This window comes from Gadus morhua, chromosome 5 (assembly GCF_902167405.1).
Source record: "Gadus morhua chromosome 5, gadMor3.0, whole genome shotgun sequence".
In the NCBI taxonomy this organism is placed as follows: Eukaryota; Metazoa; Chordata; class Actinopteri; order Gadiformes; family Gadidae; genus Gadus; species Gadus morhua.
In genome coordinates, this window is record NC_044052.1 from 7239103 (window position 1) to 7251213 (window position 12111).

At 43.7% G+C, this 12111-nt stretch overlaps 1 protein-coding gene and 1 long non-coding RNA gene across 2 annotated transcripts; both read left to right on the forward strand.

Moving 5' to 3' along the window:
* Positions 1-4069: 4069 nt before the first annotated feature.
* LOC115543393 (uncharacterized) lies at positions 4070-5316 on the forward strand. Its single transcript, XR_003976692.1, has 3 exons — positions 4070-4134; positions 4585-5017; positions 5176-5316. It is a non-coding gene; the product is annotated as an uncharacterized LOC115543393 (long non-coding RNA).
* Positions 5317-5513: 197 nt separating this feature from the next.
* Positions 5514-9618, forward strand: LOC115544178 (dual specificity tyrosine-phosphorylation-regulated kinase 4). The gene is made up of 9 exons (XM_030357004.1): positions 5514-5698; positions 5802-5883; positions 5992-6164; positions 6249-6309; positions 6436-6532; positions 6794-7056; positions 7855-8009; positions 8139-8269; positions 8433-9618. Exons 1-6 carry the CDS (start codon positions 5543-5545, stop codon positions 7041-7043), a joined length of 819 nt encoding a protein of 272 aa, XP_030212864.1. The 5' UTR covers positions 5514-5542; the 3' UTR covers positions 7044-7056; positions 7855-8009; positions 8139-8269; positions 8433-9618.
* The last annotated feature ends 2493 nt before the right edge of the window (positions 9619-12111 follow it).

Below are 12111 nucleotides of genomic sequence, written 5' to 3' on the forward strand. Positions count from 1 at the left end.
TACATGAACACCCTTAACTTTGTTAAAATTAGCACCATTAGTAAATTAATACTATAATATTCGTAAACTGTTGGTGTTTTCTTAAACATAGAAGTTGTGTGAATATAATGTCAAATATAAAATCTGACAATCTATAGCAAGTGTTTTGGTGGTGCAGTGAGACCTGCTGATTTAACTGCTTGAGACCCAGGTTCAAGTCCCATGTTGGTAAGGCTATTTCAACTTTAAGTCATTGAATGAATATAATGTCATATGTTGGTCTTGAATCGCCTACCCCATGGTCATGAGTCTGACGAACTGCACTACATGGACATGTAGACTGCCAAGGGCAGATCAGAGAATATTTTGAGAAACAGAAGTCTTCCGTACGTGGAGTTATGGTGAGCTTGGTCAGTATGTTAATATGGAATTGGTTTGCATTAAAAACTGGTTTACCTGAAGTTAACATATCATAACAATCACCAACCATGTTTCTGAAGCATACTGTGTATAAAAACCAATGTCAAAACGTAAGTTTGCGAAATTACATGTGTCCCGCTTTAAGGCCCAGTCGGGGTTGTAGAGAGGCCTAATGGGTGGCTGCCCAACTGTGGAACGAGAGCGCGTAGAATCGATTGTAGTTTGCGCACTGAGTGGCTGCTCGTGGCAGCAGCCTGGAGTTCCGGTGGAAGCACGGCGGGCCTCTTGACGAAGCGCCTGACAGCAACCTGTTTTTTCATTTGTCATTCTCATATCTTCATCTCTGCGATCATCACTGAGTCCACAAGCAGCAGGAAACAATCCAGGATAGGTCACAATCCATGATAGCTGGCCGTCGTATGTGACTCCACTGCAAATGCGAAAATTAGTTCGTCCTTCATCAAATGTTTTCAGGTCATTTTTCATCCTCATATCTGTATGTGTATAGGCTATATACACAATTACACAATTAATGTATGCTTCATCATCAGAGAGTCCACAAGCAACAGGAAAAAATACACAATGGATCACAATCGACTTTTACTGTTTGGAAATTGAGTAGGCCTAATATCTGGAGGAATCCACCGGTCTATTGCATGTTACTTAGGACAGTTGCTCATAATTAATATTAAATGTGTTTGGCCTCTCCCAGGTGGGCATAGCTTCAATCTGAAACCCAGGGTATTTGTTTTCTGCAAAACAAGGTCAGGGTAAGTACTTTAATAAGTGCTTTATTATGTATAGCCTATTTGCCATCCACACACCGTTACTGTGTGACTTCATTACAGACAGATTGCTTAAAGCATTATGTCAGCCATTTTTTAAAAGTAGCACCAACTTCCCCATCATCAAATACATGCTTTTAACCCTCACGCTTATTTCAGAATCAAGGGAAATATTTTCAGCATTAATTTGGCTATGGCCATGTCAGATGTAGCTATATTTAATATATTATTTATTTACATGTTAATTACTGTCGGAAATAAATACAGAAAGGTAAAGGAAAACTGTAGCTGAACCATGGCAATTGTCTGCTGGCTGTATGCATTACAGCTTCTACATCTATAGGAGATTGATTTCTGTTTAGCAGTCACGAGTACTAAGACCCATAATGATGATGAAGTGAACCAGGCTCCCACCCACGACAGCCAGACCTTTTTGAATTCTGAAAGTCTCCCACCTAATAACTAGGGGGTCAATATGACACAATGGGATTTTAAATGTGCATGATTTGCTGAATGATTAGAACAAATAATTGAATTTGAATTAATTGATTTGAATGATAGGCATACAAAATCGATTTATTTTTAAAATTGTTAAAATAAATGTAATACATATTCTGACTTCAATTTTCCCAGTAGACAATTGCGCAGGCCAACATCACAATTTTAATGAATATGTAGCCTACTTAATTAAGCAGCCCTAAATTAAAATGTGGCCCATTGACGGTAACAAGCCCTTCTGGAACTTTGGCAAGAAGTTTGTTGATAGTTGTTGTATTTCATGCCACCAAATAGTCTACAGTAAATATGGGGATCTCACGACAATATTTATAATGTATGCACACACACACACACACACACACACACACACACACACACACACACACACACACACACACACACACACACACACACACACACACACACACACACACACACACACACACACACACACACACACACACACACACACACACACACACTCATCTCTTTTATGGCGTCACAATGAGCTGCGTAAAGTTCGAGATCTGTTTTCTCAGAACCTTTAATGTTTGCATGACAACTGTTGGACTCATATTGAAGACGCTTCTGATCCCAAGAGATATTGCTCGACGATTTCCTTCTGATTATAAATAAGTCTTTAGGCTCGGTATTGTTTCTGCAAGGATCGAACGGTCTAGTTGACCAGTTGTATCCATTATAAAAGAAAGGTATGTTTCCGTGACTTTCTGCCACTATTTTGAGGAAAGTTCGATTTTTTTCATCAAACACTGATGAAAATAATCGAATGATTCTAAATAGGATTCATTTGTTGAGGAGTTGATAGGCCCTGTCGTGTTTATCTGATACATCGTTTCTTAGTGATATGAAGTCGGCCAAATCCCCCCCCCCCCCTTCACATTTAATTGCTCAACAAAGTCGTCACCAAAATATTAATTCATTACTTAATTCACCTTATTAACTATTGTATTAGTGCTACGTTTGGTTGTTTCAGCTTTAGTGATCAATCCATCCAATCCGGGACAGTGAACACCACACAAAGGTAAGTTAGGGAAACTTTCCCTAATGAGTCACGGCCCTCGGCGGTAAATCCTCGAGGCCGAGAGGTGAATTGTTAAGATAGAGAAAGACCACGCTGTTATATTAACCGACATATTTGAACAGATAGTGCCTGTACAGAGCTTTTTTCCCCATAGGATGACGTGACAATGCAATATATTACTTAGTGTCGACCCACACTGGCTAGTTCTCTGGCATCAGATAGCACTGGAGATAATCGCGTCTTGATATTTTAAGGCAAAATGTTAATGAGGAGTCACTGAATTAGCAATTCTTTGAGTTATATATACAGGCCGATACAACCTTAAGCACCTGTTTAATAGATCGTTGAATTCGAGGTTTAGGGATTTGTGTTCTGTCTCACTTCAAATGTTAACATTTCCTAATAAATAATAACAGTAATAATCATAATAGTAAGAATATTATTATTCATAATAATAACCACCACAATAGGCAACGTGAAGTTACGTCACGCCGGGCGCCCTAGTGTGACACAGAACCGTCAGACCATCAGAGGCAGCGGCCTCACCATGCGGTTCAACCCGGTGTGACGTCAACTTCTCGTCCCCATATTGAAAAAATCAATCTTAAAAAATATCATAATCATAAATATCAAATACCAAACACAACCTCCCACTCCTTGAATTGTATCATTAGGAGCTTATCAACATGGATGCCCGCTTCAACAAGTGTGCGTCCAAGCCCAAGCCCAAGCCTCCTGCTCAGAAGAGGACTGTGCTTCCAGCGCTCACCAAGACCCAGCAGAGACCCGTCCGCTGTGATGGTGGCCTGGTCAGTGTTGCTGGTGAACTAGTCCGCTCGTGTCCTACATGTCCCTATTACTTAGATCATGCAAATGGTACTCCCAGCCATACGGTATGGGCATGGTGCATACACATAGGTATGGTATATGTTAAATCTGGATTCATCTTTGAGAAGTTAATCATAGCTCATGGTGGTGGCCAATATGTCTACCTGTGCATTGTATGCAAAGCGCTCAAGTAGCGTAGACTGAGGTCATAACCATCGTGTCCTCCCTCCCTCAGGAGCCAATCAGAAGGAAGGACCCTCTCCCCCCGCTGGTCTTAAAGCCTGAGGCGCTGAACAAGGCTCCTCTTCAGAAGGGGCAGACCCCCGTCCTTCCAGACGTCACCAAGACCCAGCAGAAACCCCTCTGTCGTGCTGTTGACCTGGTCAGTGATCTGCTCATCTGCGTCACATTCGCTCTTTCATCTTCTAAGGATGTTCACGGTGTGTGTGTGTGTGTGTGTGTGTGTGTGTGTGTGTGTGTGTGTGTGTGTGTGTGTGTTTTCTATCTTGGACCAAAAGCAGCAGAGAGTGCAGGAGCAGGAGAAGATGAGGAGGTGGGATGGCCAACGATTGGCCGCAGCAGGTAAACACGCTGGTGGCGGAAATCCTCATGTGTTGACAGCCTTGGCTAAGGGTTTCCCATTTAATGTGCTGTAGGTTATGTTACTGCTATTATTTGAATGCAGGTCGTTAGAAATGGCCCATCCGTCAGCCATTAGTGAGTGAAACGCTTTGTGAGATTTGTGAGATTTGATTTCCTGTCCCTGTAGGGGATTATTTAGATTGATCATATCTGATCAATCAGGTCGTGTCTACCCTGAATGGTTTGGGTAATCCATCTTGTTCGTTCTCTTTTCAAATCTTTAATCCTATCAATAGCACCATTTAAACCAGTGTGTTTGGAAATAGCATTTAAACCTCCAGTGCTTCATGAAGAACAGGATGCCTGTGCCGTTCAATGAGGCCATCACTTCCTGACGAGCAACAAGGCCTCAACAAGCTCACTGTGTCTCGTTTCTTTCCCTGCTCACAGATGCCTTGTCAGCCTTCAGAAAACACCTGACACCGTTTGAGCGGACGGAAATCAAGCAGTACAAAGACGTGTGGTATTTTGGCATAGATGCAGAGAAGGTCCGGGAGACATGCGCCCTCAACCATGGTTATGATGACATCGAGGGACACTACAAGATGGTCAATACTAACACATGTCGTCCTGAGGGATCCTACCACAAACCTTTCAGAGTAGAAGAATGGGCTTTGTTGGGTTCAGCCGGATGTATTTATATTAATGCACAGTTGGTTCGTTTTGAATGGGGGTTTTAAATGCAGGTTATCAACGACCACATTGCCTACCGCTATGAAGTCCTGGAGGAGATAGGTCAGGGTAGCTTCGGTCGAGTCCTCAAGTGCAGAGACCACAAAACCAAGCAGCTGGTAGCCATGAAGGTCATTGCGAACAAGAAAAGGTATCTTATCATGGATCAAGCTCAATGATAGAGTGCCATCGTTCCATTAAATTAACATTACCTATTTAACCAATCAAATCACTTTCTCCAATCACTATGCTAATCCATATAATCCTCGACAAATACTGTCCATGAACCTCAAACCAACCAATCAATAGGGTTGCAGTTGAGGCGATGGCAGAGGTGGAAATTCTGGAGCTGCTCCAAAAGAACGAGAAGCATGACGTCGCCAACGTCGTCCACATGAAGGAGCACTTCCACTTCCGGAACCATCTGTGCATCACCTTTGACCTCATGGGGTGGGTTTGGAAGCAAAAGCTTCAAATCATGCCCACTCAAAGAAATAAGACACAAACAACAAACAAGATGTTGGTAATATTGAGAGAGAGAGAGAGAGAGAGAGAGAGAGAGAGAGAGAGAGAGAGAGAGAGAGAGAGAGAGAGAGAGAGAGAGAGAGAGAGAGAGAGAGAGAGAGAGAGAGAGAGAGAGAGAGAGACCTAGGACTAAGCTTTATGAGTCCTCTTAATGTGTAATCTTTCCAGAAAGAACCTGTTTGAGGTGATGAACGAGAGAGAGTTCAGAGGGCTGGGCACCTCTCAGGTGAGGAGCCACGCCATCTCTCTGGTGCAGTCTCTCCAGTTCCTTAGTAGGACCGGCATCATCCACTGTGACCTGAAACCGGTAGGAGCCTCATCATCATCTAAGTCCTCCATGTGGACACATTTAGTTAGAACATACACTTTATGCACAAGTCTTATGGATTCAATATCTATTATCTGTTTAGGACAACATCCTGGTAGCAGAAGATGACTCAGAGGTCATAAAGGTGGCTGATTTTGGGGCAAGCCGTCTGGAACATCTTAACAGTGAGTGTCTGGCCTTTTACCTTGACCGAAAAACACCCATCTTAAAGGTAGCTATTTCTTTCTGAAGCTACTGTTCATTTGAATGATGAACCTTTCCCTTCTCCTCAGCCTATCCTGTTACCCAGACACTGCCCTACATGTGCCCAGAAGTTATTCTGAAGAATCCCTTCAGCAAGGCCATTGACATGTGGAGTCTGGGCTGCATCTTAGCCGAGCTGAAGACCGGCGAGGTCCTATTTGACGCGTGGGAAAAGTACGAGCTGCTGCTGCAAATGAAGAAGGTAATGAATAACTAGTAAGGTTAGCTTTAATATTTCAACGCCCTACTGCTATTCTAATGGTTTGGTGTGTGTGTTCTGTTGAAGCTGCTGGGTGCTCCCCCAAAGGGTATGCTGACGAAGACCACGCTCCAGTACGTGCTCTCTGGTGAGTAGAAACTAAACCATCCTCAAGGTCTCCTCCCAGTGGCATGACACAAAATTCTTGGCCTCTTGGTTGCTGTGTACTTCAGTTGTTGTTGTTGTGTGATGTTGTTGTTTGATGCTAATGCAGGTACAAGATATAGCAGACGCATGACCAGGTGGCGTCTGTCTATGGCCCTGGACACGGAGGACCAACTCTTCCTTGACTTCATCCAGCGCTGTCTCACGTAGGTGGACCTCCGCTCTGACCCAAGTGTGACGTTTGACACTGTACCCAAGTCCTCGCTCATGTATTTATTCCAACATGTGCTTTGTTAATTTCTTTGAGGAGATACAAAGTATTCCTGGAGGTTGTAGCACTAGAACCACGCTAGGGTCTTGGCCATTAGTGTGAAATGATTTAGGCATATTTTATGAAACAATGTCTTCCACATACAGCGGGTGGCAGATATGTTGATCCCTGTTCTTTTTGATCTGGTGATGTTAAGATACAAGCCGGCGAAGCGCATGACCCCGGATGAGGCCATGCAGCATCCCTGGATTAAGGAGCGCTTCCAGAGTCCCAGCTCCAGTGCAGACTCTTCTCCTCACCAGTCCACTAACTGGGAGCACATGGTGGACTCTACCTGCAACGCAGCCCCGTCCACCTCCAGAGCAGGACCTAGACCGATCGGAGCCAGAGGCAGGAGGAGGGAGGGGCCGCTGAATAATGCCGGTCCCACCTTCATGGGGACATGAGGGTGCCACTCAAGTGAGTCATTGTACATTTTTGTGTTGTTTGATGGGCAACAGTTTTCTCCATACATTTTTCATCTGATATTGGATATGAAAAAAGATATTGGAGACCAAAATCCTTGATTATGCGGCAAGTTTCCTTAAAATATGTGATGAAATATGCGGCATATTTAAGCAATTTTATGCAATAAAAATTGGGGGAACTTGCAAAAATTTCAGAAACTTGAGAAAGAATTCGAGAACTTGCGAAAAACAGCAGCTTTTCGATGACGTTCACATTGCGTAATTACATCACTTCATAACGTTCCCATTTCAACAGGGGGAAAAGGCTGATCTTGTGTGAAGTAAACGCAACGTTTTTCAACTTTCTGCTAAGATATATGTGACTTTTTTGCAACAAAAATGCGGGGATTATGAAATCATGCAAGCCCCGCATATTTCGCGCGAAAATCTGCAATTTATGCGGTGAAAGTGCGGCATATTTGAAAAAATTCGGCCCTTGCATGAATACGCAGACTTTGGCTGATTATGCCCGATCGCATAATCGCGTTTTTCTGGAGGCACTGATTTAAACTCCAATGTTGTTGCCGGGAAGACATTTTCGGACCAACCCTAGTTTATCATCTCATCATAAACCTTGGGACGAGATAATACATGAAAAGACCACCGCACCTTCTAAACCCTTTTGCTGAAAAATAGCCTGAACACCTTCATGAAGAAATGGATGCCTGTCCCTTTCATCAGGCCATCATTTCCTGCTGAGCAACAAGGCCTCAACATACTCGCTGTGTCTCGTTTCTTTCCCTGCACACAGCCTTCACGGCCTTCAGGAAACACCTGACACTGTTTAAGCAGAGGAGACCCAAACAGTACACGGAGGTGAGGTACCTTGTTATAGCTTCAGAGGAGATCCAGGAGACATGCGCCCTCTACCATGGTTATGATGACATCAAGGGACACTACAAGATGGTCAGTACTAACACGTGTTCTCCTGAGGGATCCTACCACCAAACCCTTCAGAGTAGAAGAATGGGCTTTGTTGGGTTCAGCGAGTTCACAGTCGGTTCTCTATGTAATGAATGGGGTTTTTAAATGCAGGTTATCAACGACCACATTACCTATGAGGTCCTGGGGGTGAAGGGTCAGGGCAGCTTTGGTCGAGACCTCAAGTGCAGAGACCACAAAACCCAGCAGCTGGTAGCCATGAAGGTGATTGCGCACAACCAAAGGTATCTTATCATGGATCAAGTTCAATGATAGAGTGCCATCGTTACATTAAATTCACATTTCCTATTTTAGCATTCCAATCACATTCTGTCATCAATATGCTTGCCAATCCATGTAATAATCCTAAACAATTACCATCCATGAACCTCAAACCAACCAATGCAGTTGAGGCAATGGCGGAGGTGTAAATTCTAGAGCTGCTCCAAACGAACGAGAAGCATGACATCATCAACGTCGTCCAAATGAAGGAGCACTTCCACTTCCAGAACCAAATGGACACTCATGAACATGTGTGTCCATGCCTTGAGGTACGGAGACAGATGACTGGTAGGGGGAGGCCATGGAGTCGACCCCCAGCTTGCCTGACACTGGGTTGCTGTCAGACAGAGCTGATGAGGATGCAGAAATGGGTGGCGAATCGACGACAGAGACTCAACGCTACCCATAGTGTCCGTAGGAGAGACAAACTGAAGAAACAACTCACGCACAGCTGAAGAAGCCGATCCTCCAAAGAAGGTCCAGCACCATTTGTTCACAGACTGAGTGTTACTGGGGGTTATCAGGAGATACTCCACAACACTGACTAGGTGATGGGTCGCCTCTGGTGGTTCCTGTGGTGCAGGGCCTGATTATTCACGCAGACGGCCCCACATGGAAGGATGCGGAAGTTACAAAAAGAGCATGAAGCAAGCTGGGGTTCTACAGCTGGGGCCCAGTGTATGTGTATCTGTGTTCGCAGCAAATGCCAGCATCCATTGTATCTGCCGTGTCTACGTGCCATCACGTGTTGGCTATATACATTGGGTGTGGTATGTTATCTGAATTTAAATGTCTTTAAAATCATCAGTCATCAGTTACGATCACCAGAGTCCCTGTTTTAAGTCGCACAATCGCAAGGAGTGGAGATTTTTTTTAATTATTAAAATCTTGTGACCGAGGTTATACATGACGTATTCAATTCACATGCCATTTCAAAATGACCTTAGGACATGAAGGTTGCTCTCCAGAACTCATGATGAAACCCTTTCTCAGAGGCGCGAACGGCCGCTATCTTTCTGATGTGGTCGGAAGTTATACTTGATATTATAAATCACAGTACTCCAAAATAACGAGTTCCCACGAAGACAGCCCTCCCCGGGCCACGTACCTTGTTAGCCAGGACAACAAATGCTGCAGGGAAAAATCACTTGACGACTTGACAAACAGCATCGAGTTACGCAGGGACATGTTGAACAATAATATGGTGGAGTTTGGAGAACACAGTTAAATTACATTTCTTGATTTTTTTTTTATATCTGCCTACATTTTAATACAGGTGTATTCAGGATATCTTTAACTAATCTAATTATTAAAACATGCTGCAGTATAACACTTAAATACCTGCACCGAGGTACATAGAAACATGTTCAATAAGAATATGCTGGAGTTTGTAGAAAACAACTAGCCTACATTATATTATTTTATGAACTTTCTATATCTACCTACATAGCAATGCATGCATATTGGGTAAGACTTGAATGTGTATTTCATCGTATTAAAATAAGAAAGAAAAAATAGAATCAATCGTTTTAACAACTTTTGTGGCCATTGTAGAACAGTTTTCTGAGTTTGGGAGGTTATGCACATCCCCCTCGGCGCAAAAGCCCTTTACCGTACAAAACAATGTCGATGCGCAATCACTCGTGTGACCGCTTCTCCGAAGTGCAGATGGCATGAACACATACCGTATTATCGACGGCCAGCTGGAGAACTTTGAGTTAAAGTTTTCCTAGTTTTCAGTCCACAGTCATTTTTAAAGTAAGCTAAGCAACGCAGGCAACGTCAATTGCTTTCAATGTGATAAAATGTAGCAAGTTGACAGTGGCGTAAGTAGGTCATTAAGGGCCCGTTGCAATAATTGTAACGGGCCCCCCCTACTACCTAATACATTTTTATTGAAAAAATATTTGTTAATTCAAACTGTTACAAATACGATTACATAAAAAGTGTGGGTTAATGTAAAATTCGGTTGACATTATAACAAAATTGTATACAAATATAAAATATTATGAATCCATACTTTTTGACATTGTTAAACATTTTTATTTCGGTCAAAGGTATGTGGATTGCTGGGAAATTTGTTGGAACCTCTAGTATACAAATTCTAAACCTACGGGCATGTTTTGAACATACGTCTTTCAAATGACAAAAAAATAACAGGGATACAGATTTAAATCAGTTTTTCGTCAAAAAGTTCCATACCTGGTAGTCAACAGGTTTTATCCAAACCTTTTTATGGTTTGGATGAAATTTCCAGCAATTCATTAATCCATCATCCACCTGAAACTGTCCGCAGTGCTAAAAACAATAACTATCATTCACATTATAATTTATAATCAACATTACAATTCACATGAAATCGTCAAGTTTCCAAAATAAATAGAAGAAAGAGAGATAATTACATTGTAATTTAATTTCCAGTATGTTAGACTGAAAGGTCTGCTGGGTAGTTGGCCTTGCGTGCAGTCTTGGCCTCTGTTCTGCATATCTGGTATACATTAACTACGAGAGGCCTGAACATTTTAAAGTGTATGTTATGGCACTTGGTTGCCTGTGGCTCCCTCTGGTGGTATGGCCAGGAGAAACACCAAAATCCCGATGCTCCCTGTGGTTCAATCCAGACATCTCAGGAACCTGGAATGAGGACGGTCGAAGTATAAAAAATAACATCTTTATTCCCGCAATTTAAGTCAAGTGATCTTAGAGGGACAGGTCCATGCATGATGTGTATGTATGTGTGTGTGTGTGTATGTGTGTGCTTGAGCTCTGACTAATGGGAACCTAAATCACTTCCTCCCTTACATAATCAGGAACCTCCCCCCTCCTTACTATTGGCACCAGATTTGTTTGGACGGGAGGCTATACATTTTGACTCACAAGGGTGGTGGGGGGGAGGCCTCGGGGTGAAGGAGGAAGGACCCAAAGTGTGTGTGTGTGTGTGATGTGTATTCGGCCTCCCTATGGAGAGAGCTCCTTATCTGCCGTCTGAGATCGCCCCATAGATAAGTATCAAGTGCCCTGAAGGAAGTCTAGTCTGCTGTTCCCTTGTTTTCAGGGCCACAATGTCTTTCCCTGCTCTGCTCAGGGGCCCACGCCGTTCCTTTTCTTTTCTTTTTTTTTTTTATCTTTGCAGCCACTGGAAAGCTCATTTCCTGGTCCACTCTTCCAATCCAGGTCTTCTTGTCCTCCTCTTCCCCCCACGCCAGTCCTGCTGCCAGGGCGGCCTCAGGCACGCAGGGTCCGTGGGACAGACGGGATCACAGGCCGGCACACGGGAGGGGAAGGGAAGGATACAAGAGCTAGGATACGAGGGGCGGGGGGGGAGTGACGAATGGCGATAGAGGAGACGAGGAGAGTGGGTGGCGGCTGGTGGAACTGCATTATGTCAATAATGACCTGGTGAAGACATGCGTGTTTGTGTGTGTTCGTGTGTGTAGATGGGGCAGTGTACATTGACACGCTAAATGCTGACCATCAAAACCAACAAGGGAAAAGCAGTTTACAGGTGTGCTGCTTGTGCTTACCAGACTCTCTTTGGCACATCAGACTAGACTGAGTGGTTTCCCAGACAGCCGCAGCGTGCTCACGTTCTCAAAGCATAACCGTGTGATTCCCAGCTAATATTGCACGCCTTTGATCGTCAACAAGCTAGGTTCTGAAGCCACGCAGCTGCTTCCTGATTGTCTATCACTGCGTGGAGAATGTTATAATCTCCCCTGTGAGTCACCGACCTGAGAACAGCTGACACCCATCTTGGGACAAAGGAGGAATTAAAAGATCTGACGGCTCGGACTGGGGAACGCAC

Bases quoted from the DNA above. Each gene is read 5' to 3' on its own strand.
- LOC115544178 (XM_030357004.1), top strand. From the start codon at position 5,543: ATGTGTAATCTTTCCAGAAAGAACCTGTTTGAGGTGATGAACGAGAGA. The intron at 5,699-5,801 runs GTAGGAGCCTCA...TTATCTGTTTAG, and splicing joins TCCACTGTGACCTGAAACCG to GACAACATCCTGGTAGCAGA. The intron at 6,165-6,248 runs GTAATGAATAAC...GTTCTGTTGAAG, and splicing joins TGCTGCTGCAAATGAAGAAG to CTGCTGGGTGCTCCCCCAAA.